The 27,350-nt window shown below is 37.4% G+C and overlaps 1 protein-coding gene across 1 annotated transcript in view; it reads left to right on the top strand.

Moving 5' to 3' along the window:
* The window catches only part of CEP112 (centrosomal protein 112), a 300,119-nt gene that overhangs the window by 39,648 nt on the left and 233,121 nt on the right, over nucleotides 1-27,350 (top strand). The window contains exons 7-12 of the mRNA XM_036341573.1: nucleotides 2,730-2,777; nucleotides 3,041-3,118; nucleotides 16,593-16,679; nucleotides 17,886-17,985; nucleotides 20,780-20,898; nucleotides 22,528-22,671. Of these exons, the coding sequence (XP_036197466.1) occupies nucleotides 2,730-2,777; nucleotides 3,041-3,118; nucleotides 16,593-16,679; nucleotides 17,886-17,985; nucleotides 20,780-20,898; nucleotides 22,528-22,671 (576 nt within the window). The remainder of the gene's footprint in view (nucleotides 1-2,729; nucleotides 2,778-3,040; nucleotides 3,119-16,592; nucleotides 16,680-17,885; nucleotides 17,986-20,779; nucleotides 20,899-22,527; nucleotides 22,672-27,350) is intronic.

Raw genomic sequence — 27,350 nt, 5'->3', positions numbered from 1 at the left:
TGAGTAAACCAATGAATGAGCCTCAATTTGTAGTATTATTTCTGTGAAAAATGTTTTCCAAGTTCCAAAATATTGACTTAAAAAACATTATTTTGGAGCGTAATTGATTTAACATTGAGGAATGAGCTTATTTTATGCAAGAGTTTTGGCAGCTTTTCTGACTGATGCTATGACTTAAAAACATTTGTTTTAGGGGGTGTTGTATCTATTCTGTTAATGTCCTTTCCTCTAAGACAGCCAAAATACCATATAAAATGTCTTTCTATTTTTCTGGAACCATACACATCTCTATTTGATTAACATTAGCTTGTAAAGGGGTATTTGGTGAATTTGACCAAATCGCGAATAATTTGAAGGATCAAATTGACAGAACCCTTTGTAACCAAACAAATGAATCTGCTAAAGAACTAAACAAAATAAAACGTCAAAGCCAGCTTTGATTAGAGAGCATTCAGATGTCTGTTCTTATGTTTAGTTTAACTTATTCTATATTTTATTATTGTGATTCTATTTGCTTCTTAACCAAGAAATGTTCGGTCATGTGGTTTACTCATGCTATTGGAACTTAATTATTTTTAGCTTTGCTTTCTGTATAATATTTTGTTAGACTTTAATATTTCACGTAAGTCCTTTTTATCTCCCATTTTGGACACTCTTTATTGTGGTGTTCTTTCTTGAGGTATTATGAGAGAACAAGAAGTTTTCTAAAAGAGCATGAAGAAGTAAATGTTAAGACTGTTTACAGATTGCTTCAAGTCCCTGTTGCTGTGGATTACAAAGTGGGAACATTTAACTTCAAAGCACATCTGGCTGCTGTTATAAAAGTAGAGTGCTCTTTTTCCCAAATAGACTCAAGAACATGCTTTGCTATGAATAATTCTCATTACATATTAAAAGTGGTCATGAGACAAACTCAGTGTATTGTGAATGAATAACAACAACAGATTTGTCCTTGTTCACAGTATTTGTTGTTGCTTTTAAATACTAGAATAAATTTTCTCTTTTTATTTTTTTCTATTTTCTTGGTCCATTGGAAAAATGAAATTTATGATAACAGAGTGAGTCCTTAACTTCCGTGTTTAATGGCTTTTAAAGATGAAGAACATGAATTAGGAGTTACTGCGTAGTTGAAAGGCCACATTGTAGTCAGCTAAACCAGTATTTTGTATCCTGCTTGTAAATGTAGAGTGGAGTAAAAATAAGTCACAAATGGTTTTCTTGGCTTTTGGTTTTAAATTTTAAGCTTAATTAGAGCTTGAACATCTTTGAGAATTCCCTGCTTTCTTCTTCCTTTATTTTTCCCCTTAAATTTAATTCTCCTTCATGAATTAGAGGTTATGTATTTTCAGATTTACGCGTGTCTTTGAAGAACTTACTTTCTATGCGGGTTTTCTCTATTCTGAAAATAGAGAATAGTTAGTTATTTTTCATATGTACACCTTCAAACAATAAATACTTATCGAGTGCACTTTGCTGCCTGCTGAACCTTTGCTGCCTCTATTTTTAAAACAGCCAACTATATATAGTACAGTGTTATTTGCTAAAGAATATGCCTCTTTCTCTGGTATGATATTTCAGTGGATTTTATTGTCTTTACTTAATGAATGTTCCCCAAAGTAAATATACTCATTCATACACCCACTGGAAGTGCTCCACATCTGGAACACTGTAATTGTCAAATTTTTAATGTATGCCAATCTGGTGGTGGTAAAATACCATCACATTGTGGTATTACTTTACATTTTTTAAAATAAACAGATTGAGCATATTTTCATGTTTGTTAGTCATTCAAATTTCTTCATCAGTGAAACGTGTCTCAAGTTTTTCCCATTTTTTTCCTAATGGGTTGTTCTTTTTAAAATTTTAAATACCTTCTTTATACATTTTAGAGACAAAGCATTCATGCAAACATCTTCTCCTAATTTATGGCTTCTCTTTTCATTTTATTTATGAGATATTTTTTGGAGATAAGTTCTTATTTAAAATGGTCAAATTTATTAAATTTTTTTGCTTATGCTTTTTTTGGTTTCTTTTAAAAGAAATCTTCTCTATTACAAAGCCCCATAAAGTCATCTTCTAGATCGTCTTCTGAAAGTTCTGCTTTTAATTATAAGTATTTAATCCATTGGAAATTTATTATATATGGTGTGAGGAAGGGATCTGATCTTATTTTCTTCCACTTGTTGAACACATCCTAATTTTCTCAATAATTTGCAATGCTATATCTTTCATGAATAATATGCTCATATGTATTTGAGTTTCTGGTACTTCCTAGTTCCATTGACTTATCTTCATTGTTGTAGTTTTCTTATGTCACACCACCTTGATCTTTTTCTTCAGGTTTGTCTTCCTTCTTGTCCCTTTATTTATTTATGCACATTTTATAATAAGCTTCTTAAGTTTTCAAAAAACCCTACTTAGATATTGGTTTGGGTAAACTTGGTCACTTCATCAAGTTAATGAGAATTGGCATTTTTACAATATTGAGACTATTTAAAAACATAGGCCGCAAGAGGATCATGAAAGTACAATTGTGTCTACAGAGGTTTTGTTTTATATTTCATTTGTTAGTGGGCCACTAAAAATGGATTATGCAATAGCCATTCTAAAAAACAAGCTAAATAATTAAGACATATAGAAAACAATTTCATAAAGCAGCTTAATTCTATATTTTATCACATAATAATTAAAGCTCAAAAATTGATAAGTCCTTATTTTTAAAATTTCAGATAGAAAATCCTCGGTACCTGAGACAGAAGCCTATCCCGGTTTCTCTGGTAGGTGAGAATTCCCTTGGACTTTTCCTATGGACAGATATTTTTAAATAAAATAATCAAGTCATTTACAGAAAATAGTCTAGGTCCACATTATAAAGCATAATTGTCTTATGAATCCTATCACTTGGAAGTGGATAAATGATTTTTTTTCTCCAGTATTGGCATCATTTTGGCATGAACTTTAGGCAATTTAGAAGTTTAGTTGGGTGTTTAGGATAAACCATGCCTGAAAAAGTATTGAATAACTCGTACTCATTCAACAGATGACTCCAAAATTCAGCCTGAGAAAATCCAGCAGTTTCCATGAGGATCATTTACTCTCTCGAATGCATGAGAAAGAGGTAGGACTGACATATTTTATATGCCTAATTATTGACACTATTTTTATATTTTGTATAATATGAGGTTTCAGGTTTAGTTAGAATAATGATGCATGGTAGGAAAAGGTTGTCTTTGGTACACAGATGAAGTAATGATGTAGGGTAGGCCGGGTTTGTCTTTCTATTTTTAAAAAAAAAATTTTTTTTTTATTGATTTCAGAGAGGAAGGGAGAGGGAGAGAGAGATAAAAACATCAATGATGAGAGAGAATCATTGATCAACTGGCTGCCTTCTGCATGCCCTCCACTGGGGACTGAGCCTGCAACCTGGGCATGTGCCATGACTGGGAATCTAACTGTGACGATTCCCAGTTATAGGTTCATAGTTGGACACTCAACCACTGAGCCACTCCAGCTAGGCATGGATACTTTTAAGAATTTCTCAAATGTAATTTCAATTTGGTTATTTTCAATTTATAAAGTTTTCTTACCACTCTATTTATAAACTATCACAAAAAGCATTGACTTTTTTCTTAGATATTTAAAACAATATCATGAACATAAAAGCTTATTTTTTTTGTTGTTGGTGGAGGAAGAGGGCTCTTTTAAAAAAAAGTCTACTTGGTATAATTATTACTGCTGATCTCATTAATATTCTTTTCTTATTGAATTTATATGGGGTGACATTGGCTAATCAAATTATATAGGTTTCAACTCAGTAATATTCTGTCTGTTGTTTTGTAGCTCCAATTTAAGGCATGCAGCATGCTTTTTTCTGTAATGCAATCCTAGTGTTCAAAAAAATATGCTGAAATAAAAAGAAATTATATTTTAAAAATCTTTTTTGAGGGTAATACTTCTTATATTCAGATGCACCTCCTTTTGAGCTCTTGATATGAATTTCTTCCTTTTCAATAACTGTCAATTATTTTTGCAAGTCATTCCAAGTCATTTCCAACCATTTTTCCTTTTATTTTGTATTATTTTTTACTGTTGAGGCTGTTTATCATAGAATAAATAAAATAATTGAAAGGAAGTGGTGGCCTTTTGAAATATTTTTGGTCTTTCATGTAATAATATCTCTATGATGACATTTTGGGTCAGGGGTAAGCATACCAATGCTACCCACATATGTGTTGAAAGAAAAAATATTTACAGTTACCATGTGTTGCATCAGAGATTCTTTTTTAAATGTGTGTGGTTTTATTTTTTCCACACCCTTATGTTTTTGTTTTTCTTTTTGGCATACTATAAAAATATTTTAACATCATTGAGAAGTTTGCATGTAAACATCAACTTACTCTATATCTTAAAATACAGTCTGTGTACATTTTGGCTAAAATAACCCTTGTGCAATTACATAGTCATTTCTGACTTATTTGAAAAAATGTTTTCTTCATCCTAAAATATTTGAAAGTATATGTTGAGTGTCTTCAATGTGTGAACTATCTTAGTTTCTACTTTCTTTTAGAGTAGTATTTATGAGTTTAAAATAGCTTATGTGGATTTTTATTGAAGAAATTTTGGAAATTATAGACATATGTAAAGAAGGGAATAAAATCAAGTATAAAATTAACACCTGGAAATAAAAACAGTGGTAAAATGTTATTGTATTATCTTTTAGATTTTCATTGTGTCCTTAAAATATTTTTTCTTAGAAATTTGAGATATATATATATGTGTGTGTGTGTGTGTGTGTGTGTGTGTATGTATATACATATATATATGCATATATATAGTTTTATATATTTCAAGTATTTCTCATGCTATTAAATATTGTTCCCAAGCATCTATTTTTTAACGTCTATATTATATTTCATACTAGAGGCCTGGTGCATGAATTTTGTGCACTGGTGGGGTCCCTCGGCCTGGCCTGCGCCCTCTTGCAATCCAGGACCCTTCAGGGAATGTCGGATAGCTGGTTTTGGCCCGATCCCCTCAGGGAATGTTGGATAGCCGGTTTTGGCCCGATCCCTGCAGGTCAGATCCAGACAGGAGGGAGCCTGATCCCCTCAGGCCCGTTCCAGACAGGAGGGAGCCTGATCCCTGCAGGCTCGTTCCAAACAGGAGGGAGCCCGATCCTGTGCGTTGAGCATCCCCTGGTGATCAGTGTGTGTCATAGCGACCAGTCGACTGGTCATTTGGTTGCTTAGGCTTTTATATATATAGATTATGGATATACGCCTACTTATGTGAACTTATTCCTATTGTTAGGTATTGAGATTGTTTATAATTTTCAATAACATAAATACCTCTGGGAAGAATATCTTTATATCTCTGTCTTTATATGCATCTCCAAATATTTCTTTGGAGTAATGAATAATACCTTACAGAATTTATCTGGATCATGAAGCAGTTAGTAAAGGATTTAATTCTGTTGAAATTTTAGAGTCCTAAAATAGTTAACCTTTAGAAATCAAACTTTATAAAATACAACTTCCACTTAAAGTTTATAATTGTGTGGAAAATACGTAGATGTTAAATGGGTAATATTTGCAGTATTATTTTATTAGGGTTAAAGAATTATAGTAGTTTTGTTTGGTGGCTAAAAATACACCTACAAAATATTTTAAGATGCTCTTTACATTTTCAGTTTATTTGCGGCATTGTGAGAAAACATATGCTCAGTGATAGCCATCCTTTATTTTAACTCTAGTCTACACTCACAAACATACTTTGACTTGTTTGCCTTTGTAATTGGTGACACATTTCCTGTGATAGCCACATCACAGGATTGTGTGACACTGAGCGTCATCAAGCAGTGGGTTGGGTTTTTTTTAGTATCCTTAAAAAGATTTCTGACATAGATTAAGATGTTTGGAAAACTGTTGTCACTGAAAGTGCAAGAAGAGACAACACAATGAGGGAGATAAATTTTCAGAGCAACCATCAGTTTTTAGAGAGCAGATGGTAGAAATTGCTCTTTTGTGAAATAAAATAGAACATTTCCTTTGAACCTCACCACCCTTATTGAATGTTCCTACCAATTGCCTTAGAAGGGATGTTGCTTCTTTCTTGCGTGTAATGCCAAGTAGGCATTTTTCCCCTTTATTTTAATGCAGAATTTAAATAAATCCAAGATAATTAAATCCATAGTCATTGACATAATAAATGAAAGAACTGATATTTTAAAACAGTTGTGAATGTAGCATTCAGATATACAAAATCTCACAACATATAATAAATAATTATACCAAGGAATACCATTGTAAACAGGCAAGGATTAGATCATGGCCAATATCCCAAAAGTTTGCTGTCTGGCCCTCCCCATCATAACTCTCTTCAATCTTCCCTAGAAGTGACTACAATTCTGATTTTTCTGATGATAATTTCCCTCCTTTGTTTTTAAAGTTGATTTTACCACCAATTCCTGCATCCTTAAAAATGAAAATATTTTTATTGTAGTAGATTTTGAACTTCATATAACTAGAACTAAATTTTATGTATTCTTTTGTGTCCTGCTTCCCTTTATAAGTGCATATTTATATAATTTATTTAAGGAAGAACTAATTTCAATATTACAGATACTTTTTGAGATCATAGAGAAGGGAATGCTTCTTGACTCATTTTATGGGGGAGACCCTGACAGCAAAACCAAAAGGACATTATAAGAAATAAGTCCCAGTAAAAAAAATTTAATAACCAAGTTTATTAATACATTGAGAAAAGACATTTAATAAATGATGCTGGTATAACTTTTCATTTACCTGGAGAAAGTAAAACTGGATCTTCATCCTCTAAAAACAAAAACAAACATGAATTTTGGATGTACTAAAAACTTACCTACAAATTCCCAATCAAAAAGTTTCAAAACAACACAAAAATCTTGCCAAAAAAAAAATCTAGGAATTGGAAGACCTTTCTAACCCTTAACCTTTCCAAATCCAGAAACTATAAAGAAAATTATAGAAATATTTAATCAACTGAAATAAAAGGTTTTGTATGGTAAAGTATGTTATAAACAAGATCAATAGAAAAGTCATAGATTTTGGGGAAATATTAGGGACAGACTCTATGAATGTGTACAGCATACCAGGAGGTCTTACTGATTGATAGACAAAACATGGATCAAATTGTGAAAGGCCATTTCACAGAAAAACATATTCATGTGGCCCCAAAACATCTGAAAGGAGCTAAGACAGGGTAGTGTTCAGGGAAATGCAAATTAGAGTAGTAATGGATATCTACTCTTCTGGTAGAAATGTGACTCTACCTTTAATAGAGGGCAAAATCTATGAAGGTATATCTACCATTGACTCATCTGCATGTCTCCTGAGAATCCATCCTATAGAAATCAAAGCCTAGTTGTAGGATGCATGTAGACAATATTTTTGTGTGGCTTTATTTGTAGTGAAAAAGCACTGGAAATAAAGTGAATATTCATTAAGGGGAATGGTTGAATAAATTTTATTTTCTCCTCATTAAGAAATAATTGACAGCAATGAAAAAGAATGAATAAAACCATAGCAGGTATTTTTTGAGAGAGTTCCATGAGGTAGTGCGTGTTCAGAGAGAGAGCAAGATGCAGAAAATATTTTTTGCATGCAAAACATTCATAATATAAACACTGTGTATTGCTAAGGGTGTAGTGATTTGAAGAAGAGCATTTATTTAGCTCTCACATAACAATCCAGAGTGTGTAGGGAGTGCTGTGCTCAGTGATGTCACTGTGGACCCGGACTAGTGGGGAAGTTCCACCATCCTCAGCATACAGCGTCAGTCTCTGGTCTGAGGTGTAGGTTGCTCTCCAATACCTTGTCTTTAAGTGCCACCCTTCAGGAAGGAAGAGCACAGAGAGAAAGCCACTTTGTTTTTTAAAATGTCCAGAATCATTTCTACCCTATTATTCTCCTTGACCATACCTAGTCACACGGTCATGATACAACCATTTGCCCTGCTCATATTTGGTGGTGGCATTCCTGCTCACGTTTGTGTATGATTCTGGGAGCATGGCAGAGACATGAAAATATGCTAGGTTGGCCCTGGCCAGTTTGGCTAAGTAGATAGAGCGTCAGTCTGCGGGCTGAGGGATCTCAGGTTTGATTCCAGTCAGGGGCACATATCTCAGTTGCAGGCTCGGGCACATGCAGGAGGCAGCCAATTGATATGTCTCTGTCACATCGGTGTTTCTCTCTCTCTGTCTCTCCCCCTTCCTTCCACTCTACCTAAAAATAAATGGGAAAAAATATCCTTGGGTGAGGATTAACAACAACAAAAAACCACCACACATGCACACGCACACAAAGAAAATATGCTAGGTTGTTGTTATGGAATACACCATGCAGGTGTTGATGGGAGAAGTGAGAAGAGGGGAGAGGTTTAAATAAAAAAGGGAATGAACACTGGCAAGTGCAGAGAAGTTAACAAAATAAAAACTATGTTTGTATATGATATTTGACAAAATTTAAAAATTAGAAAAAAATAACAAACCAGCATGCACCATGTATATTAACTATCACTCTTACCCTTAATGTGACAAGTTTTAGGAGAGAAGCAAATACTGCTTACATCTGTAAGCCCCAGGGATACGATAACAAGAGAGATAGATGCCTTTTCTGTGTGTGCTGTGTTTATAAATCAGCAAGGTGAATAACAATCGGCAATACGAAATACTACAGATGAACATTTTGAGAATAGGATATTCTGAAGATAGAATCTTAATTACTAACATATAATAATTTTCTCTGACTAGTAACTAACAGAATTCTTCCAAAAGATGATTGTAACACTTAGGTATCCAAGTGAGTAAAGTGAGGATGATCTTACGAAGCGTTTCTTCGGCAGTTTGCTGGGGTGGTTGTTGGGATAGATGAAGAAAGTATGACTAAGCGAAGACATCATTTGGTTGTGTTGCTGATAATGCTTTGGAAACTGCTGGGCAGTACAGATGGCTGACGTCAGTAATGATTTCGACCTTTCTATTGCTACGTGGTTACAGTAAATAAAGGAAAACAAAAAAATTTTTAGTAAAATTACAATCGCTACATTTTATACCTTATCAGAAAACTTACAGTTAGTAGTTATTTTCTAATCCTGCTTTTTTGGGTACATTTTGTCCCTTTGACAAGATTGAGGTAAGTTGGTCAATATTCAATCTTTGTAATAACACGAAAGGAAGTTCCTTGGTATTTAAAATGTGCAGATGATGTCCATCTAAATAACTTGAGTACATTTTCCCTTACAAAGTTATTAATGGTGATTACGCCATTATATTTTGTTTTCTGCTAAATTCAGTATCAAATGTTAAATACAATTTACACATGCAAAACTGTTAATAGTAAAAAGTAGTATTTTGAATAAGAAATCCATTTTTCTGTAGGAGTGAATGTCAAATACCCGAGTGAATAGATTGTTGTGTTCCTTAAAAACCCCAAAACCCTGTATTTAAAGTTTGTGCATATTCGGTTGAGTCAGTGACATTGGTCATAGTCCTAAAATTTAACTAGTTATCCTGTTAGTTGGATATTTTTAAACCCAAGGAAATGCTTTTATAATAAGTAAGTGAGCACATTCACCAGCTTGATTCATTCAGTAGGAATGTCCATCCTCAGAGCTACTCTTTGAAGTGCAAACTTCAGAGAAGATGAGGCCCAGGGGACTTGGTAAATAACATTTCTTAAAGTCTTTCTAAGCAGAAATTTCAGAAATTCTAATTCTCTCAGAAATAGCTTGTGGGAATGCCCTCTAGAAAGTGAAGCTATCCAGTTTCAGTCCTTTGCTTTAGCAGTAGGCTAGTCATTGCAAGGCTTGTCATACACGCCTTTTATTCCTGTGGTGTTATCTCAGTTCTAGGAAAGAAGGAAAGAAAGCACAGTGCAAATCTACTATAGGGCGATATTTTAAATATATTTTTATTGATTTCAGAGAGGAAGGGAGGGGGAGAGAGAGAGAGAAACATCAATGAGAATCGTTTATCGACTGCATCCCCCCACACTGGGGATTGAGCCCACAGACCAGGCATGTCCTCTGACTGGGAATCGAACCGTGATCTCCTGGTTCAACCACTGAACCATACCAGCTGACCTGTAAGGCAATATTGACTAAGAAGTGTTATGAGGTGTATTGAAGAAGGAAGAGTTGCTTTTGTCTGGGAGTGTGAGGGAGATTTCATGGAAGAAGTGACATTTGAGCCAGGGGTTGAGTCCCATGGGAGATGTTAGCAGGCAGAAGAGACATGGAAGCGGAAACCCAAGTGCACGTTTTGCTGAAGCCCATAGACCACTTGGCTGGTGTGTAGGGAGGGGAAAGGAATAGTGTGTGGCCAAGTCAGAAATGATGTTGCTGCCAACCCCGGGCCCAGGGAGCTACTGAAACTTGACCAGGAGACAGTATCGCAGCTGTGCTGTAGAAAAGTAGCTGGACAGTAGTGTCTCAAATGAATTAGGGGGGAGAGGATTGGAGTGAGGAGTTGCTACTGAGGAGGGTTTTAATAGCTGGGGTGAGGGCGAACGAAAAACTACTGGAGTGGTGACAGTGGGGCTGAGATGAGGCACTGAGCTGGGATGGAATGGGGGACTCATTGGATGCTGAGGGTAAGGGAAAATGAGGAGTCACAGGTAAGGGTCTTCATGGTACATAGTAGATGGTTGTTGAATTCGATGTAGGAGAGGCTCATACTACTGGAGCTGTGTGGGAGGCGGCTGGAACCGAAGATGTGAGGCCTACAAATGGAGACTTATGATTCATTTCCACGGGACATTAGGGTCAACTCCAGATGAAAGCGCCAGAAGCTAATGTTTACACAGGGTGAAGATGGTACTAAACCTGGGAGATGCCGCCTTAGGGGCTGGGAGAAGGACAGGACAATGCAGAGGAGGTAAGAAACCTCCCCCAGGGTGAGTGGAGGACCAGACAAGCCAAGTCACAGAGCCAAGAGAAGGAAGGAGATGGTCGGAGGGCAAACTTCTACAGGCAAGAGGATGACGTGTGCTTGATTCGGTGATCAAAGGACCTTTGGCTGAAAAATGAAAATGATGTCATGTGACCTTTGAGATTGCAGTTTAATAAAGGACAAAGAAAGTGAAGGGACAGGAAGAAATGGAAGTAGAAAGTATGGAATACTTGCTGAAATGCTTTTTATTTAAAATAAGAAGGGAGCCTGGCCAGCATGGCTCAGTGGTTGAGCATCAACCTATGAAACAGGAGATCTTGGTTTGATTCCTGGTCAGGGCACATGCAGGAAGCAGCCAATCAATGATTCTCTCTCATCATTGATATTTCTATCTCTCTTCCCCTCTCCCTTCCTCTCAGAAATCAATAAAAATTATACAGTGGGGCCTTGACTTACGAGTTTAATTTGTTCCGTGACGGAGCTCGTAACTCAAATTACTCGTATGTCAAATCTTAAAGTGAACGAGTGAGACACGTGATGCTGGGCTGATGTTGTGGCGTTCACTGTGGCGTTCGCTGCGCCAACTAGCAGTGGGGTATCTGAAGCTGGCTCGTAACCCGAATTTTAGCTCGCAACTCAAAGCAAAAAATTGGCCGAGAGATGGTTCGTATCTCGAAAAACTCGTTAGTCGGGACACTCGTAAGTCAAGGCCCCACTGTATTTTAAAAAAATAAGAAGGGAAAAAAATGATACTTTATGTTGAAAGCTGAAATATTTAAACAGCAAATTCTGACCATAACTCTTAATTGGGAAAATGAAAAATCTATCAAATAAATATTTCTGATGTAAAATGTGGCTTTAAACAATGCAAAGTCCTAATGGGTCAAAAAAAGATAGGAGCCCTTAATTAATTTAAAAAAATTAAAAGAAGTCTTTAGGGAATAAAAGTGGAACCCAAGTGTGTGTGGTTTAGAATAATGTAATGATGCTGGGACCGCCTGCCTGTCCCTTCTCCCCTCCCGGTGGTGCCAGGTTTTCTATCCCAGACAAGCATTGCTTATTAAAACCCTGAGGTGACTTATTAGAGAGCATCTTCCTTTCTTGGTTTGAGTTCCATTTACATACTGAGCTGGTTGAATAGGTGAGCTGTCGTATTAAAAAACTACTCAGCAGTATTTAGCTTTCATTTATTAGCTGGACCCAGACTCCTGAGTATGGATCCATGCTCTCTACCTTCCTGGCCATGTGACCTTGAGCAGGTGCCTCTTTGTACTTCAGTTTTCTTATCTGTAAAATGGAGAGAGTAAAAGGACCCACTTCTGTAGGTTGTGAGGATTATTGCATGAAATAATGTATGTGAATTGCTGGAAACAGAGCTTTGTATGTGGTACATAATCAGTCCGGTATTTGTTGTTTTCCTCTGTGTTGTTTTTTTCTTCGTTGCTGCTGCTGCTGCTACTGATGCTGCTACTGCTTCACCAGTAACTGCTGCTGTGCTGTTACTACTACTACCACCACTAGTACTTACTATACTACTACTGACTCCTGTTGACTACTGCTTACTACTTGTTGCTATTAATACCATCACTGCTCCTCTCCTAATGTTCCTAGTAGTATTATTGCTACTACTACTGCTGCACTCCCACCATGACTTTCTTGTGTTGTTTAGAGAGGCTGGTTCATGATATAGTTTGTCCTTGTTGTAATAGCATCTCTAGTTGCTTCAGAATGTTTGCCTTTAAGTGGCTAGTACCATTTTCCCTATCTTTCCATCTATACCTCTGTCTCACTCTGTGTTAAGGTTCTATTGCTGCGTGGGTCACGCAATTTCCTCTTACCATTCCAAACTTACTTGTTTTTTACTCATATTCCTGCTAACTTATTTCATAGGTAATTTAATTTGTGGTGCTAATGGCTTCATATGTAAACTAATTTTTACATTGACCCCAGAGACGTTATCATTTTAAAGTTCAAGAGTATAAATATGTAATTTATTGCTTATGATGTTTTCAGCCATTTCATGTGACTGTCTGTATTAAATGTACTCTATCCCCAAATAGTATAGGTTTTGTACTTATCTGTTCTCTTCCATAGAAAAGTTATCTTAAATAGGTTGTGGTGAATGTATATTGATTTTTAAGCATTCTGTATTCATTATTGGTCATCATCTGGATGCCCAGATATTCACAGGTTGTTAAGGAGGCATCTCCACTCTGGCTAGCTGGGCCTTTGGTGTCTCCCAGCGCTGTTTCTTCTGTGGCATCTGTTGTAGCAGCTTTGCTTTGTTATTCACCCAACTAGAGGCCCTATGCATGAAATTTGTGTAAGAGTAGGCCTTCCTTCTCCTGGCTGCTGGCACTGGCTTTCCTCTGGCACCCAGGACCCGGGCTGGCTTCCCTCCAGTCACTGACAGGCACCTGGGACCTGGGCAGGCGCCCGGGGCCCAGGCTTCCCTTGAAGCCCCAGCTTTGTCCAGAAGGACATCTGGTCTAATTATCATATCATGCTTGTATTATTATAGACTAGAGGCCCGATGCATGAAATTTGTGCAAGGGGCTCGGCTCTCAGCCTTGGCGGCATGCCTTGGCCCTTGCAGCCCTGACTTTGTCTGGAAGGTCGTTCGGCTGTTTGATCTAATTAGCATATTACGTTTTTATTATCATAGATGATGCGCCCGGTACCCCACCGAATGCACACACATTCCCATCTATGTTAAGGACTGGCAGGCATCCTGCTGGGCAGTTCCCACTTCCCTAGTCCCTTCATATAAGATTCCAGCTTCTTCAACTGCCTTGAACTCTGACCTTGCCTTCTTGTTCAGGAGGGCAGCAGGCCTCTATTGCACTCAGTGGTTCCCATGCAGAGAGGCAGATGATACTGGGTTCAGCTTGTGAGGATGACAGTGTTGCACCCGCCTGTTTTCTAACACCTGGGAGTGGTCACCTCAGTTATTTTAGCCCTTTTCATGTTTGTTAACAGGGAGGTGAGTTTACTATTAGTTACTCCATTATAGCCTGCAGTGGATCTCTATGTTTCTTAAGCTGAAATTGATAGTGTCTGTTCAGAGCTCAGTTAAAGAAAACTTAAATGTTGTCTGGGGTCAGTTACTTGGAGCTTAAACAAATTAGAAGTGTTATAGTTAGCCTTTTAATTTCAGCCTTTTGTGTTAAACTAAATTAAGCAAGGCTGTTTATGGTCTTTTACATAATCAGACAGGGTGGGGCAAAAGTAGGTTTAGAGTTTTTCATATGGAAAATAATACAATAATTAATAAACAATATACAAGAAGAACCTCTTTTTTGCATATTCACAAGTATAAGCCTACTTTTGCCCCCACCCTTATATGTATGTGTATATAGACACACATGTGTCCATATATATTTATATCTATTTCTTATATCTTGTGTTATCTTAAATGCTGTACTATGATTGTTTCAATATTCTAGTCCTGATGATTTATCATGAATCATACTTTAGAAACAAGGCAGAAACATAGAGCTACTCTGTAGTGACAAGGGTTTGGGTTTGTTCCTCAAAGTAGCTAACTTGCTATCTTCCTTCATCTTCTTTCTCTGAATGATTATAATGATTACTTAAGTACTAGAGGCCCGATGCATGAAATTTGTGCAAGGGGCTTGGCCCTTGCATCCCCAGAAGGTCGTTCGGCTGTCCAGTCTAATTAGCATTTTATGCTTTTATTATTATAGATGTGCCAAGTGTTTATTCCTAATCTGGTAACCCAAGATTGAGGTGGGAGGTGGTGGGTGGGTTATAGCAGCAGTTACATGGTGTTTAGAGCTGACCCTCTGAGTCTGAGGTTACATTTTTAAGGTATTATGGAAAGATATGGTAATAAATTCTCCTATATCTTCCCAGTTTTGTTTGATTCCTTTTTAGTAGTCCCCAGAAATCTTCTATTAAGAATCTTTACATGGACTTAGGCCACCCAGACCCCTTTCTGCTGAAATGTGGAAGAAGCATCCTGTGATTTAGAATGTTTTCCTTTTGCAGCATAAATGGATGACTGTTTCCCACTCTACCACTCATAACATTTAAAAACCATGAATTGTTTATATTAATTTTTATTTGTAAAACTTTAAAATTTCACTTTAGTATATTGATGTGATCATGCATGTTTACTGTAAGTTCAAATTCATTGTATATTTGAAACAGTAATTTAAAAATATAAAGTGTATTTTAAAAATTTTTCAACAACATAGACTGATGAAAAGGGACAGATCCAAAGACTGAGAAACAGCGATCAGGCGATAAGGAAAGTAGGGGAGGGAGGAGGTAAGGGGAAGAGATCAACCAAAGGACTTGTATACACGCATATAAGCCAAATCAATGGACATGGACAACAGGGGGATGGGAGCATGAGTGTGCGGGGGGTGGGGGGAAGTTGGGGGTTAATGGGGGGGATGAGGACACATTTGTAATACCTTAATAAAAAAAAAAAGAAAATATTTTGCTAGCATATTTCTAATATTTTAAAAGAAAACTTTTGTGAAGGTTTTGCGCCAAACATCGTACTCAGTATAGTTACTTAAATGTTTCACATTTCATAAGGATAGCTATCCTTAATTAGCAGAAGAGAAAATAAAATTTCAACAGAGTGACTTGCCCAATATGACAGCAATTAATACATAACTAGATGCCCAGTGCATGGAATTTGTGCACTGATGGGGAGTGTGACCTGCAGGGATCGGCCCGATGTGGGAGCGCCGCTCATCCCAGTCAGCTGAATGGCGGCTCTGACTGTGGGAGCGCACTGACCATCAGGGGGCAGCTCCTGCATTGAGCATCTTCCCCCTGTTGGTCAGTGCACATCATAGCGACTGGTCGACTGGTCGTTCTGATCGTTTCGCCATTTGGTTGCTGGGCTTTTATTACATAGGATGGGGTTAGAACTAGAGTTATAAATGAGGTCTGTCAGACTTTAATGTGCATATTGTTTTAAAAAGTAGGAATCAGGTGGTCCAATATTTTTATAGTTGAGAAAACCAATTTTATGTTGTTCTTAAAACCAGTTACTATTCTTTCAATTCAAAGATACACGTATTATTATCAACAAGTATTGGTTACAGTTTCGCTGGCTTTGCTGCAAACATTGTGCATTAGGTATTGGTTTGAGCAGTTTGGGAGTTAATGAGTGCTTGAAAGGAGATGAAGTCACTGTCTGGAGGGCATCGGGGTCTATGACTTCAGGAGAGAGAAGTGCATTTATCAGTAATATGCCATATTTATGGACGTTCAGTCTCAAACTATCACATTGGTGAAAAGTATTTTTAAAGGAGCACATAAATATAAGAAAAGCAAAAAGTAAAACAGTTAATAGAGACTTCCTCAAATAGGAAATAATAAACGTGAAAATACTAGCAAAATAACACTTTAAAATGACTTTTTTGGAGACCGGATAATTGATAAATCCATATTTAGTAGTGTCAGCTTACCCATCAGGTACAATTTATTTGAAAGATTTTTAATTAGCTTGGAAGTAATACCAACATTGATATATATATATATGATTTCTAGACCTTTAGCTATAGGGTAAAAGTGGAAAAATGCTATTCTCTTTTATATCCAGAGTTATTTTAATTTAATTGTGTATTTTTGCCAAAGGGAAAAGCAAATTATTAACACCTTTAAAATATTTTCCTTGAAGTTGGACATGAAAACCAAAATGATAGAAGCTAAATGTCATGAAGAGAAGCTTAAACTTCAACAGAAACATGATGCTGATGTTCAGAAGGTAGGGTATATACCATTTATTCTTTTATTAATATTGAATATTTGAAATAGTCTAGGTCTTGTGATCCTTATCTGTCCACCCACCCACCTGTCCCCCCACCCAACCACTAGTTTTAAATGGCAGGTAAAATATACAGTCCTTGACCTTATATCATATTTGGAAAGTATAGTCATCAGTTTGTTGCTTGAATGGCATTTCCTACGTGTCTGGAATTGGGGAGGAACAAAATTCAGAGTGTTTTATCTATTTGCCTATATTCTTTTCCTTTTTGCTTCTTTACGGATGTTAGGATTAAAATAGCTCCTTTTCTTATTTACCAACCATTCTTACCGCTGGGACTAAAACAATGCAAGGTAAAGTGAAATGCTGGTAATAAAAGCACTAAGAAAAAGTTGATTAGACATTGGTGAATAAACTTTTTGTGTATTTTTTTTTTTTAGCTGATTATACACCTGCCTCAATTTTTTCCCCCAGTTGGTTAGCACACATTTTTTTTTTTTTATCCCAGCTTGCTAATGTTCCTACAATTTTATTATTTCTCTGTGTGTGTGTGGTTTTTTTTTGTTTTTTTTTTCTTTTTTTTTTGGTGTTGATGTATTTAGAAGTATATAACAATCATTACATTTTGTTAAATTTTAAAACTTCTGACACAGTATCAATTCATGATGTAAAATATTCATGCAATTTTGACATATTTTGGGATGATTTTTCTGATTCACAATAGCAGAGCTAGATATAAAGGAAGCTTATTACTTCTCATCTTCCCATCCATCAGGGGTCTTATGGTGCATGGAATTGATAAGACACCAGTGGGACGATTCAGGGCTGTGCTCATCTGGAGGTGCCTATTCCAGTGCGGTGGGGAGGGGGGTTGCACTGTCCCCATGTGTCACGTTGTGATGGCTTCTCCCTGCTACTTTATGACAGTTTAATCTCTGAGTTATATTTTAGAGAATCACCTAGTTTATTATTTATAGTCTCCTTAAAGATTGATACATGAAATTTCAAAGCAGATAGCATATCTCTTTCAGTAATCATTAATTCTAGCATATTTACTACTTTCTCAATGCACTGAAATATAATTTTTACATCTTTTGTAGGATTAGCTGAGATAGACTTGCAAAAAATATTGTGCTCATTTAAAAAATTATGTGTTCTGTATGTCAAACAACATAGCATACTAAAACATTTAAAATTCATTTGCAGATTTTAGAACGAAAGAACAGTGAAATAGACGAATTGAAAATTTTATACAAAACGAAACAAAATGAAACGGAGGAGACTGTTAGAAAACTTGAAAAGAAAGGTGATGTAGTATTCTTACATAAACCTTAATATTTCTGTTTTATCTTAGTGGTTATACAAAGTACAATTTTACTTCTGACCTTCTGTAGTGTGAGATGGCAATGTTTGTGTGGGCTTCCATCAGTGGATGTGTTTATGAGAGCTCTCATATGAATAGGGAAAACTGTGTGTGTGTGAGTGTGTGTGTGTGTGTGTGTGTGTGCGTGCGTGCCTGCCTGCCTGCGTGTGTGTGTGTGTGTGTGTGTGTGTGTTAGTTGTTTGGTTAAGGAACTGGAAGAGTCTGTCACTGCTACTTCTCCTTCTTAACTCTGCCTCCTTATTGGGCTGCCATAAGTGAGTCATAGGATTTGAATTTACTGGCTTTCACAAAGAGGTCTAGGGAAACCATTCCTCTTGGTCTGAGGACATTCATTGCATTAAGTATTTATTGATGACGGGTAGTATGTGCTAGTATTGTGATTGACAGAACAAGCATTTAAAAGTATTCCCCATTCACTCTTTCATTAAGAAGGAAAAGAAAGCATGTGATCAAGTGTTAAATTGACTGTGATTATAGGTCAAAACGTCTAAGTGCAACAGGCAGCTCTTAGAGACCATGTTGAAAACATTTTTGTGGAAAAGAACTTTAAAAGTTTCCACGTGCTGCAGTAGGAATGCTGGTATTGCTAAGTTTTGGAAGGATGCTGCAAAACCACTTAGCAAGAGTGGGTATCCTGCACATTAAGAGATAGATTGAAAAAGATAAAGTAGGTGACTTGGCATGACTTAGGCATGACCTTGAATTTCAGATTTAGAAGTTTCAAGTTTATCTTGTAGATACTGTGGAGACAGAGAAGATTTTTGAGAGGTGAGTTTTAGGACCTCAAGTTTCAGTAGGAGCAGCCTTGTAAAGGTGGGTATGCCACCTGGTGAGGCCAATTCCCAGTCTATTATAGGAGGGAGGGAGGGAGGGAGGGAGGGAGGGAGGGAGGGAGGGAGGGAGGAAGGAAGGAAGGAAGGAAGGAAGGAAGGAAGGAAGGAAGGAAGGAAGGAAGGAAGGAAGGAAAGAGAGAATGAATATCTCATTTATTAGAAACCAGGCTCCAATCCCAGGCTCCTATTCAGGGTCTGCTAATATGGCATTGGGAAGTCTCTGGCCTTGGCTTATTCATTATAAATGGCGAGGTTGGAATAAATAATGTTTGAAGTTCTTTCCACCTCCGAGAGTTTATACTTCCATGCTTCTGTAATTTTGTGTATAAGGTGATAAGGACCCGGAATATATGAATGATGGAAGTGGGAATACTGAGAAAGGGACTGAAGAAGAAATTTTGAAGAATTTGGTGAATAAGATACAGGTGATGAATAAGAGGAGAGAAGGTTTTCATTTAGGGCTTTCCATATGAAACTTACTCATTCTGTAACCATCACCAGACTTGAGTATATCTGAGAGACTAGTGCCGCCCTTAAAATTTAAGATGGCACTTACACATATAAATTACTTAATGAAATAGGTTATTTTTAGGTTTATTCCCAGCCTTAAATTTTATTTAGAAATTATTTCAGGTTCTTTCTTCAAATATCAATGACTACAAAAATATTTTAAACTTATTTCTAGGTTTTTGTTCCTTACCCTGATTTAAACCAGGCAATTTATATATGCCAACGGTTTAAAGATAATACTTTTTAAGGCTTTTGAATTGCAAATAGATCTTAGTTTAATTTTGGAATTGTGAAATAATATGTTATAGGTGCTAAGGACTAATATTAGGTTAATTTGAATTCTTCTCTTTCTCCCCTCATTTGTTACATAGTTGAGATATAAGAGTGAAAGAAATTTCCACGTAAATGTTTTGAAAATGTTGCTATCTTTTTTTGAGGAATAATTGACATACATAATATTAGCTTCAGCTATACAACACAGTGACTTGATATCTGCATATATTGTGAAATGATCACCACAATAAGTCAGTTTAACATCCATCACCACACATATTTACAGAATTAAATTTTGTTGTCTTGAAGTGAGTAAAAACATAATTCAGTAAGCTAAGAAAATGCCACATTTAAGCAAACATACAGCTGACTTTATTTTACCATCCAGATGACATAATATATTAAGCAAATTTTTGCTTAAATCAGTGACAGTTTAAATCATTTTTAAAAGATTTTATTTAAAAGAAATTTTTAAAAAGTGACTTATAAGAGGAATATTTTATATAATTAAAGCATATTTTATTTTAGTAACGCAAACCTTGGCAATGATTTTAAAGCACCTAGCAGCAGGCATGGAGTGAGACAATGGGTTCCTTAGTCAGGACACCTATTTTTGAGCACTTACCTACAGCACTCTTATGCTCTGTAGATAAAAGGTTGAAATATCTTTCTCCTCAGGACATAGGCAACGAAACCTTTATAACATATAATGTAATAAGCGATTTAATGGAGAAATAGATGCAGTTCCTTGGGCACACAGAGGAGTTTCCTCTGTCCTGCAAGATGAGGAGTCTGGGTGGGGAAGGTTCACAAAGAAGTGATGCTGGAATTGAGACTAGGAGTGAGTAGGGCCCAGTGGAGGGAGTGAACCTGAGGCCAGCACACTGTCAAAGCCATCTAGGTGAGTAATGATGGGTTCAACCAAGACTGGTGGCACAAATGGAGAAAAAGAGAGGAAAAAGTAAGATACTTTAACAAGACAGAATTGAGAAGATTGGTAAAAAATGGAATTATCTAACTGGTGCACTATATGTATTTTATCATCAAGCTCTTATGTGGTAGGTAGAATTGGTTTAACTGTGTTTTATCTTTTTTGACAGTTCAGACCCTTATACGTGACTGTCAAGTTATCAGAGAGACTAAAGAAAACCAGATTTCAGAGCTGAAAAAGATATGTGAGCAAAGTACAGAATTTCTGAATAATGACTGGGAAAAAAAGGTAAGCTACATAAAATAAAATAGTAATAGAAAATTCAAAGTAACATTTAATTATAAAAATAATGGATATTCACAAAATATACAGAAAGTCAGAGTATTAGACCAGATACACCTGTTTTATCCTTAAGTGAATCAGCTAAGTTATAGCATACTTATATTTTCCAGTGTCATTTTTGCCCTTGCAGTCTCAACTGTGTAAATTCCCTGGGTTTGTTTTGAAGACTTAGAGACACCCTGCCAACTTCAACAGGCACGTACACGTTATTAAGCATTGTGGGGTACACCTAAAAAATCACTCTGTATTAATGGGCTACTAAAAATAGTGGATTTTTTGATAGTCAGAAGGCATATGTCCTAGGACCTTTTAGAGACCATAAACATGAAGAAACCTCTGCAACATAAATATAACCACCAAGTTCTAAGTGACTCATTCAAAGCCTTTTATCAGAGTTCCCATGCCCATCAGTCCACAGCTACGAAGCAGCACTGAAATTTAGGTGCTGTGGGTTTGGCTACATTCATGGACTGGCTAAGTGACTGACACCAGTTTAAAATGTAGACTTTGGCAAATATACAAATACAACATAGCAGGGATTGGGGGACCACTTACAAAGAGTCAGAACTGCATGTGTTAAATTTGTGAAACCTAAGGGTCTTTTCTGTGGCTATTACTGAGCCATCCTCTTCTTATTCAGCTAGAAAGTCCAGGGAACGTTCTTGAGACCCTTACCAGTAATTAGCATAATTATTGGCTGCATGCTGCTTCTGGTTTCCATCATCTCTCAGGGTTTCTCTGTTCATTCAACGTCTTCCTAGTCAAACAGGAACTTCCATGCATCTGCCATATCCTTGTTCTGCCTCCTGCTCATAAATGGGAAATCAAATGCACCTTTCAAACTTAACCAAGTGAGCCTGGGGTTGGATGCCGGGGACGGGAGCTACACTCAGAATTCCACTCCCCTTCAGATAAGGGAGGAGTGCCCACAGGCCATGAACACAGACTTTTAATTCCCTTTGGAAGCTGTCCATTAGTTCCATAGACAGAGTATAGTATTTGTAAAGAAAGACCTGTAGACATGAGGACATAGGGTCTACAGTTCTTAAAGGTTCTTTCTCTATTTGATTTATAATGTCATCTTTGTGTCTGCTTTTGTGTAGGTTATGGAATGGATAAAAATAGTGTCCTGTTGGGGGTAGGGTGAAGGATAAAGATTTTAACATTACTCTTGTGCAAAATTTCATGCAGATAATATAAAACTATAGACAGTGACATAATATTCTTGATCAATAATAATATTGTAAATATTTCTGTGTGATTCAGGCTAATCCTAGTGTTGTTTAGCTGAGACCGTGTATTATTTCTGTATTTATTTACTCTTGCTACCAGAAGTAGATAATTCCTTTAATATTTGTTGATCCATTAAAATCTCCAATTTAGGAAAGTAAAGAAAATAATAATTTCTTAATCATGCTCTTTATAGGTTACTTTACTTGGACATTTATGACTTTCATACCTTTTATTGTTTGAGACAACATATAAGTAGAGACACATAGGAAACATGTCTTCTGAATTGCAAACTAGTCTGCTCGGCAGCAGTGACGAGAGAGCCCGGTTTTGTCTCCGCTGCAGCTGCACAACGCGGTGGCGGAGATGGAGAGGGAGAAGTTCGACCTTCAGAAGCGGCACACGGAGAGCATCCAGGAGCTGCTGGAGGACACCAACGCCAGGCTGCGCAGGATGGAGGGCGAGTACACGGCGCAGACCCAGGCCACGGCAAGTCCTTTTCCTCTTCCTGCCGTTGTTAGACACTCCTCTCTCTCCTGCATGTGCCCTGCTTCCCTGATGTGTGCTGGGAGTAAGTGAGATACAGATCAGGAGAAATCCCTCCACTTTCCATAGACACAGGCTGACATGTGACCTGGACAGTCTCTTGAAGTGGCTGTGGATTTCACTCTGGATTCTTTGAGGCCCCCTTTGCTTACCTCCCAAAAACCTTTACAAATTTGTCTTCTTGTTTTTTTTGCTGACTTTCTGCCTAGAGATAATTTTTTTCTTTCATTTGTTTATTTTATTCTTTTTAAACTGAAGACTTGTTTTTCTAAAAATATTTAATACTAGTGTGAAGGAAAGAAAATGGGGAGATAGGAGTAGAGTGACCACTTTAAGACCGATCTCAGTAGCTTCATCTTGACTGAAGGACTAGACACAGTTATCACATGGGTAAACCCCCCAAGTTGCCTTCCTGTGAGGACACAGAAGGAGGTCACGCAGACAGCAGAGAGGTCAGGGAGGACGCAGGGTCCCCGAAGAGCCTCCTCACAGAGCACCTAGTGGCAGGGGAGCAGTCTGAGGGAGAAAGGGAGTTTCACCAGCCTTTTAGAAGCCCAGCTGACTTCCTGAGGCACACAAGCCTGGAACAGGTAGGCTCATGGCACACAGACCAGGGCACATCACATCCAAGGCAAGTGTGCCTCATCAACCTTGTTCCTAACACATGACACCACCTGTGGGATGGCAGAACCTGTGTCCTAGGCATGAACCCAGCCCTCATGTACCACAGCCCATCAGCCCAGCTAGGTTGGTCCAAGTATGCCCTTGAGCTGAAAGCTGTGGAATCTGATCAAGAGTCAATTTCCCAGGCATCTCTCAGAGACCCTGAGATCAGCTCTAGGGTCTGGCTTACAGGGTTCAAAAGTGGGAAGCAGGGTCCACAGTGGGACAGGGAGACCAATTAGGACGCTACCATAGATGTCCAGGCAAGGGAGGTGGTGGCTTGGACCTGGGTGCCCATCTGGAGGTGAGGACTGGCAAATGGTGATGCAGGTCGGTGAGTTGGACAACGCTGAAGGTAGAGCAGGTCTATTGGGGAAAGATATCAAGAATTTATTTGCTGAATAATCAGCATAATGATGATATTCAAAGTATTGAACAAAAACCAAATTTATATCGGAAATATGTATTTGTCATCTCAACATCCTAAATTTTCAACAAATGTGAGTTAAATATATTAAGTAATATTAGAGTTGAAATCTGTGGAACATGTGATTGCTTAAAATGCTTACTGCATTGTTATATATTATTTATTAAACAATAGGAAGAGAGTGATGCCTTTCACAGTGGCATTTTTAATTTTTATGAAGTTGGGATGTAAAGAAAAGTGACACTTTGGAGCCAAGAGGTCACTGTCAGAAAAACTATTTTTAATGAAAGTTGAATTTCAAAATGAGCATTCAGACCTTGTCATTAGATAATAATAAATATAGAGGAAAATGGACAGAGTCTGTCAGCAGGATCGCATTTAGGAATCATCAAGACTAGACAGCCCTTGCTGAGCAGCTCCTGGTTAATAATTAAACAAGGTGGAGTTCAAGGCCAGGCTTCAGATGAAAGGCGAGACTGTCACTGAGAATTAGGTTCTGGGTTTTGTGGTTCTTCCAGGCTTTTTTCTTCTTTTGTTGAGTCTTGTTTGTTGTAAGCAGACATTGTATAGATTATTAGGTTTATGACTTTGGGTATTGGCAGGGAATCTCTTGTGCAAAACTCATAGTTAACATTGTAAACACTGGATTTTAAAAACAATATTAGAACTATAAATATGAAAATTGTAGCAAAGTTATTAGATACTTGGGGAGATGAAGGCTGGAAAACATCAGGCTCTATCTCTCTCAGGGTTGGACGCATGAAAGTCTGGTGGCTTCACTGAACTTTTTTTGGCTTGTTTAGTCGAGTTCTTTATCTTTTTCTATATCATGGGCCCCACTGGCAATTTTGTGAAGTCCATTCAGCCCTTCCCAGAATAATATTTTTATTTTTTAAATATATTTTATTGGTTTTTTTTACAGAGAGGAAGAGAGAGAGATAGAGAGCTAGAAACATTGATGATGAGAGAAACATCGACCAGCTGCCTCCTGCACATCTCCCACTGGGGATGTGCCCGCAACTCAGGTACATGCCCTTGACCGGAGTCGAACCTGGGACTCTTCAGTCCGCAGGCCGACGCTCTATCCACTGAGCCAAACCGGTTTCGGCGCCAGAATAATATTTTTAAATTTAATAACATATATAATATTACAAAGAAAAAAAACATTGAGTTATAGTTGTCAAAATGTTAATAAAAGTTATGATAGAGCACTAGAGGTGCTTCTAAATGAATGCAGTATATATCAAAATTTAGTAGTGGGCCTATTAACTCTTGGAACCTATGAATATTGCTGAGAATAAACAATACTTAGTAATTACCTAACACTGGAATGGACTATACAAATATCTGTGATTATTTTTCATTGTTATGCCCAGATTTCAAGATTCCCCATGAGACCACACCAGGGAGCCAGCTGTGTCCGATGCAAAAGCATAAGAGTCTTTTATTCAAACCCGGGCTTGGCTCCCCTACCCTCCTTACTGATGCAGCAGCAAGTGGCAGGGAGAGCCAGCCCTGTGGGTAGAGGGGTTTTATAGTAAGGGGAGGAGAGAGGTCTGTGGCCCTGCCGATTGGCCAGGCGCAAGTCGGTGTGTTGTTACACAGGATGTGGTTGTATCTATGGCCCGCACTTCCCTTGATTATACTTCTGGGAAGAAGCTTCTTGATGAGCACATGGCTGCTGCCCAAAAATGGAGGATTCGGGGCAAGATGGAGGGCGTAGCCCTCGCCCTTTCAGTCATAGATATTGCTAATGATGCCTTGGTTTGCTGATTAGATATACTGAAGGGATATGCTGAAGGCCAGGTAAGGCAGTGAAAATAAAGATGAGCTCTCTTTTCCCATTCAAATTCCCACCTTAGAAAGTGTCAAAAGGCCTTCAGCACCTGAAATATTTTGTTAATCATTCTTAACTATTACTGTTAGTAGTGACATCAGTAATCTGTAGAGTAACTAATTTACTGTCTGATATAGCTAGATTTTGTCATTTATAGTTGTCACCGCATTTATTCTCCCAACCTCATATTTAGAAAGAAGAAACCCCCTAATAGTGGCAGTTCATCATTTTGAATAGGGTGACCATTTTACAGGTAGACTTTATTTTGTAGAGTAGTTTTTAGATCTACAGAAAAATTGAGAAGGGAGTGCAGAGAGTTCCTATACACTTCACACCCAATTCCTCCTCGTAGAAACATCTGGCATTATTTTGGTACATTTGTTACAATAAATCCATCAAGATGGATAAAGTCCATAGTTTATTCAGGTTTGTTTTTTTTAGTTGTTTTTTTTTTTTTCTTTTCTTGGATCTCGTGCAGGATATCACATTACATTTAGTGTTCATGTCTTCTTAGGTTGACACAGTTCCTCAGCTTTCCCTTGTTTTCATGACCTTGACAATTTGAGGAGTACTGGTCAGGTCGATTGTAGAATGCCCCTCTGTTGGATTTTGTCTCATGTTTTTCTCATGATTGGACTGGGGTTATGGGTTGAGGCAGTAAAATCACAAGGTTAAGTGCTCATCTCATCATATCAAGGGTATGTACTGTTAATGACTTACACTGTTGTATTATCCTTGATCACCTGGCTGAAGTAGTATTGGTTAGACCTTCCACTGTAAAGTTACTCCCTACTTTTCCATATTGTCTTCTTCGGAAGGAAGTTCCTGTGAGCCTCCCATGCTTAACAAGTGGGGGATTCTGCTTTCCATACTTAGGTGTGACGTTTCTACGTAAGTTATTTGGAGTTTTTCTCCATGGGAGATTTGTCTCTTCTCTCCCATTTGTTCAGTCATTCATTTATATCAGTATAAACACATGGATATTTTTTATTGTATACTCTGGATTATAATGCAATACTACTTTATTTTGCTGCTCAAATTGTTCTAGTTTTGGCCATTGAGAACTCTTTCGTTAGGCTCCTGTACCGCTTTGACATACCCCCATTGATGGGGATCATATGGAGAATGGTATTAGAAACTAAGATCTGTGTGGTAGGTATGCTTATTATTGTTGGGATGACATTTTTTATGCCCTCTAACCAGACAAAGCAAGGGAGTATATGTGAATTACTAACCTGTGTGTCTATGCATATCTATAAACAGTTCTATATGTAACCATCTGTATCTACATTAAACTAAACATAATTTCTTACTGATTTCTGTAACTCTCCTCCATTACCACATGGATTATTCCAGCCTTCTCCCTTTGTGCATATGTAAATTCTCAATCCAACCGTGGAAACTTGGCTTCCACTGCCTTTCATCCATTTACTTAATTGTTCAGTTCCAGTACTTGTGTATGCTAGTGTCAGAGTTGTTAATTACTCATACTCCTATGGGAACCAACTTTGTCAACTAGAGTAGTGGTCCCCAAACTTTTGGACCTCACAGGCCACCAGTGGTCCCCAGACCACCGGTTGGTGACCACTAAACTAGTGTACAGTGTTATGGACACTTCCTTTTGCTTTGTTCTTAGAGACTCCACTCATTTCAAACTGCTTAGGTCATCACCTTTCCCCCCATTCCTTCAATGAG

Source organism: Myotis myotis, unplaced genomic scaffold (genome assembly GCF_014108235.1).
Source record: "Myotis myotis isolate mMyoMyo1 unplaced genomic scaffold, mMyoMyo1.p scaffold_m19_p_17, whole genome shotgun sequence".
Classification (NCBI taxonomy): Eukaryota; Metazoa; Chordata; class Mammalia; order Chiroptera; family Vespertilionidae; genus Myotis; species Myotis myotis.
This window is presented reverse-complemented; position numbering and strand designations above follow the sequence as displayed.